The sequence below is a fragment of the Oreochromis niloticus genome, linkage group LG11 (assembly GCF_001858045.2).
Source record: "Oreochromis niloticus isolate F11D_XX linkage group LG11, O_niloticus_UMD_NMBU, whole genome shotgun sequence".
NCBI lineage: Eukaryota > Metazoa > Chordata > Actinopteri > Cichliformes > Cichlidae > Oreochromis > Oreochromis niloticus.
In genome coordinates, this window is record NC_031976.2 from 181,029 (window position 1) to 186,051 (window position 5,023).

A 5,023-nucleotide genomic window follows, 5' to 3' on the forward strand; every position below is an offset into this window, starting at 1 on the left:
TGCACTCTATGTAGTATTTTGTATTGTATTAATTGCAGACTGGGATTTCTAATCAATTTAAAGGTTTTTAAGCATATCTGAGACCAGAAGTTTTGGTCTAAGCTTACTGATAAATCTGCTTCCCACTTTGCAATAGGAAGTGATATTGATTCATCTATTTTAGAAAGTGTTCTGTATATTTTAGACAATAATTTGGGGGATTTAAGAGTAAGAAAGTGTACCACACTTGGTGGTGTTTGTAATTCAACTTGACTGAGGTTAAATTTCTGTTTTACTATGGATTTAATTTGTTGATATTCTAAAAATCTTTTCTTGTTGATCCCATATTGTGTAACTAGTCTGTCAAATGGAATAAATTCTGTTCCTTCTAGTATATGTTCCAAGTATTTAATTCCTTTACCACTCCAATCTGGAAAATTAATCATATTATTGTTTTGTAATATGTCAGGGTTGTTCCAGATAGGTGTATGTTTGCATGGGATTAATGAAGACTCCGTTATTTTTAGAAACTCCCACCATGCTGTCAGAGAAGAGCTGATGTTGATGCTTTTAAAGCATTCATGTCGTTGGATGTTTGAACTGATAAATGGTAGGTCTGAAATCTCTAGATTATTGCATAGTGCCTGTTCAACATCTAGCCAAGGTTTGTCTAAGATGGTGTGTTTTAACCGTCCTGAGATGAACTGAAGCCTGTTGGCTAAGAAGTAGTGTTGAAAGTTAGGCAGATCTAGTCCTTCTTTATCCTTGGTTCTTTGTAGCGTTTTTAAGCTGATACGCAGGGGTTTATTTTTCCAAAGGAATTTAGAAATATACGAATCCAGAGATCTGAACCAATCTTGTGATGGTTTGTTCGGGATCATTGAAAATAAATAATTTATTTTTGGCAAGATCATCATTTTTTTAGTGGCGACCCTTCCCATGAGTGATATGGGTAGAGATTTCCATCTAGTCAGATCGCCTTCTACTTTCTTTAGAAGTGGGATGCGGTTTAATTTAGTTAAGTCTGAAAGCTTAGGAGAGACATTAATACCTAAATATTTAATATTTCCAGATTGTAGTGGGGCAGAAGAAGAATTTTGGAAGGAGCAGTTAATTGGAAGAACTGTAGATTTTGACCAGTTAATTGAATAATCTGAAACTCTTGAAAACCAGTTTATAAGTGTACTTACCTCAGAAAGGTTGGTTTGTGAGTTTTGAAGAAAAAGCAACACATCATCCTCATAGAGACTGATTTTATGTTCCACGTTCTTGCATTTTATGCCCTTAATTACTGAATTCTGTCTAATTGCTGCTGCTAGTGGTTCGATAAAAATTGCAAACAGTGAAGGGGAGAGTGGGCATCCCTGCCTGGTGCCCCTCAGGAGACAGAAGCTGGAGGATGTCTGGTCATTTGTTTTGACACAAGCTGTTGGGGAATTATATAATATTTTTAACCAGTTAATGAAAGAAGATCCAAAACCAAATTTGTGTAAAGTTGCAAATAAAAATTTCCAGTTAACTCTGTCAAACGCTTTTTCTGCATCTAGAGATAATATTGTGGTTTCAATGTTTTTGTAGTCTATTAAATTAAGTAATCTATGTGTGTTTGTTGATGAGTGCCTACCTTTTATGAAACCAGTTTCGTCAGGATGAATTAAAAGGGGGGTTATCTTCTCTAATCTTTTTAAGAGAGCTTTGCAGATTATTTTGAGGTCTACATTTATAAGGGATATTGGACAATAGCTTGAGGGAAATAAAGGGTCTTTGCCTGGTTTTAGCAGGAGACTAATGTTGGCAGAATTCATATTTGGTGGTAGTCTGCCATTTTCCTTGATTTCCTGCAACATTCCGTGGAATACTGGTGCCAAAATTGTCCAGAATTCTTTGTAGAATTCTGCAGGATAGCCGTCTGGACCTGGAGCCTTATTATTGGCAGTGTTGGGACTAACGGTTATTAAGTAACGCGTTACAGTGACTACGTTATTATTGCAGTAACGAGCACGGTAACTAGTTATTATGCCAAAATCAGGAACGCATTACTCGTTAATGGGATTTAGATAGGGCCGTTACTCGTTACTTCGTGAGTTGCGTTCGACTTACCTCGGAAATCGGAACACGAATCTGGGAATAATGTCACACTCGAGTAAATGGCGTTCTGGTTAGCCTCGTCGGAGAAGTCTGGATTCCAATATGGCAACGCCCTCGAAAACGGTTGTTTTGCTAGCCCTCTACAAAAACCAATTACTACTAAACATATATGCAGCTCATCTGCAGTCTGCCTTCCTACTGGGAAGGCAGAATTTCCGAGTCCCGAGTACAAAGGAAAGCACCATGACTGCAGTTTCCGTGTTGGACGTGAAAAGCGCACGTGACACTGTGACGTAAGCTACAATCATGGCGGCAGTTGAAGATGGTCCAGGCATGGGATTTCTGTCGTGGAAATATTCACATTATTTCTCCTTTCTGATGGTAAAAGACAGGAATATTGTCGTGAACTGTACTCTCTGTGGAGGTTCTAAAACTCTTTCGACATCAAAGACTAGCAATTCTAATCTGATGAAACATCTTCAGAAACAGCATGCATCTACCAAGTTAGTTGAAAAAGGACCCGAAGGCAACGTCGGCGACTCTAGCTCCGTTGACGCTATTCCAGCAAAACAACGAAAGCTTGATTTCGGACAGCCTGCTGCACAGTCCATCACCCAGCCCCAGCTACACAGGCTGATTGCCAGGTATGTCGTGGAAGACATGAAACCCATCTCAACGGTTGAGTCCCATGCTTTCAGACAACTGATTAGTCATATACCTGTGTGAGGGAGAGCTGGGAAGGCACCATCCAGAAAGACATTTTCCAGTTTGTATAACATGGAGTCAGAGCTCAAAAATACACTTGACATGGTAGAATACATCTCCACAACAGCAGACATTTGGACTGTGCATAATAAAAGTTTTCTTGGTGTGACCGCGCATTGGATAAATGCACAAAACATGAAACGTGAGAAAGCAGCGCTGGCATGCAGGCAATTTATGGGTCGACATACGTATGACAGTATTGCATCTGAGCTGGACAACATTAACTCATCTCATGGCCTATCGTTTAAAATCACATCAACTGTAACGGATAATGGCTCCAATTTTGTCAAGGCTTTTAAAGTGTACCAGCCACCACCTCAGTCAGATGACTCTGAATATGAGGAGGATGAAGTGACTTTTGTTTCGATTGGGGATGTGCTGCAGAATGGTGCTGATGATGCTGATGATGCAATTTCTTTACCGCCACATCAGAGATGTGCATCGCACACAATGAATCTTATCTCTTGCACTGATGTGGAGAAGTGACTATTGTCCGAAGCTCCAACAAAAACCATCTACAGAAGTGCCACCACAAAATGTGCAGGGCTGTTGAACAAGGCCAGTCGTTCCACAGTGGCTGCTGAGATTGTGGAAGACATTATTACAAAGAAGCTACTAGTACCTTGCACAACAAGGTGGAACTCGTTCTATTATGCTCTGGAGAGAATTTCAAAGATACCTTTGATGGAGCCGAACACAATCTCATCCACATTACAGTTAAAATGTTTCAATGAGAGGGAGCATCAGTGTATCAGAGAGTACTGTGCAGTCATGAAACCACTTACTGTGGCACTGAACATTCTTCAAGGAGAAGACCATTGTTTTTATGGCACACTCCTACCCACACTGGAATCGCTGATGACCAAGACTCTGGCTATAAAAAATGGTCTGCAAATTCTTGTTGGGCTACCAGATGCAGTCGTCCAGGTAAGAGATGATATTTTCATTTGTGTTTATCTTTAATGAAATGTATTACTCAATTGCTTTTTATATTGTGCTGTGCTGTTGTGTCACATGCAAGTGAATGCTGTTACAGTTACAGATACTTAACCCCAATAAATAAATAAAATAAATACAACATAGTAAAATACACACTATTTACAAATTAAAATTCATTCTATATAAAACTACAGCATGCTGTTAATGTTTAATTAATTTAATGTTGAAACAATGCATACTTTCTCATGCAAAAATGTTTTTTCCACTCTTGCTGTGTCATTATTACAGGCAGTCAAAACAAGGTTTGCACAGTTCCTTGGAAGTGAAGATGCTTTGCTGGCTGCTGTGACACTACCAAAATTTAAGCTTCGTTGGTTACATGACCAGGCGCGGAAGGACCTCGCAAAGGCACGTCTGCTGGTAGAGTGTCGAAAACTTCTCCCTGAGCAAGATCAGCTACAACCAGGTACCAGCGCCACCAACACAACACAGCACCCGGGTTCTAGCAAAGAGGATGAGTTCTTCTCCTTTGAAGAGAATGAGGACATATATGCCACTGCTGAAGGTGAGGTAGCCGAGTACCTCAAATCAGGAGCAACAGGGTTAGACTCTCTGAATCATTTCCCGATGATAAAGAAACTCTCTCTCTTAAACTTAATGCAGCCACTCCTTCAAGTGCCCCAGTTGAAATGGCCTGCATTTGGTAAATGGCCTGCATTTGTATAGCGGTTTACTCAGTCCCCAAAGCACTTTACACTACATTCAGTCATTCACACACACATTCACACACTGGCAATGACAAGCTACATTGTAGCCACAGCTGCCCTGGGGCGCACTGACAGAGGCGAGGCTGCCGGACACTGGCGCCACCGGGCCCTCTGACCACCACCAGCAGGCAAACATGGGGTTAGTATCTTGCCCAAGGATATTTGGCATGCAGCCAGGAGGCAGCCTGGGATCAAACCACCGACCTATCTGACTGGTGGCGGACCTGCTCTACCACCTGAGCTACAGCCACTCCACCTGAAAGGCTTTTCAGCCTGGGAAACCTGATTCTCACTCCAAAGAGGAACAAGTTGTCTGATCATAAGTTTGAGAAGCTTCTTGAGGTACAATTGTTGGTTTGATGGAACCAAAGTTGAGTAGTGCTTATATGATGATGATGATGTGTTGCCTTCAGTGGTGCTCTACAAGGTAAAGTAGGTCAATATTTCCAAGTGAAACTTGGGCTCCTGAAGCACTTAAAATACCA

The 5,023-nt window shown here is 40.9% G+C and overlaps 1 protein-coding gene across 1 annotated transcript; it reads left to right on the forward strand.

The window, feature by feature from the left end:
• Nucleotides 1-1,945: 1,945 nt before the first annotated feature.
• On the forward strand, nt 1,946-4,550 carry LOC109199209 (uncharacterized). Its single transcript, XM_019354538.2, has 2 exons — nt 1,946-3,759; nt 4,060-4,550. Exons 1-2 carry the CDS (start codon nt 3,517-3,519, stop codon nt 4,495-4,497), a joined length of 681 nt encoding a protein of 226 aa, XP_019210083.1. The 5' UTR covers nt 1,946-3,516; the 3' UTR covers nt 4,498-4,550.
• The last annotated feature ends 473 nt before the right edge of the window (nt 4,551-5,023 follow it).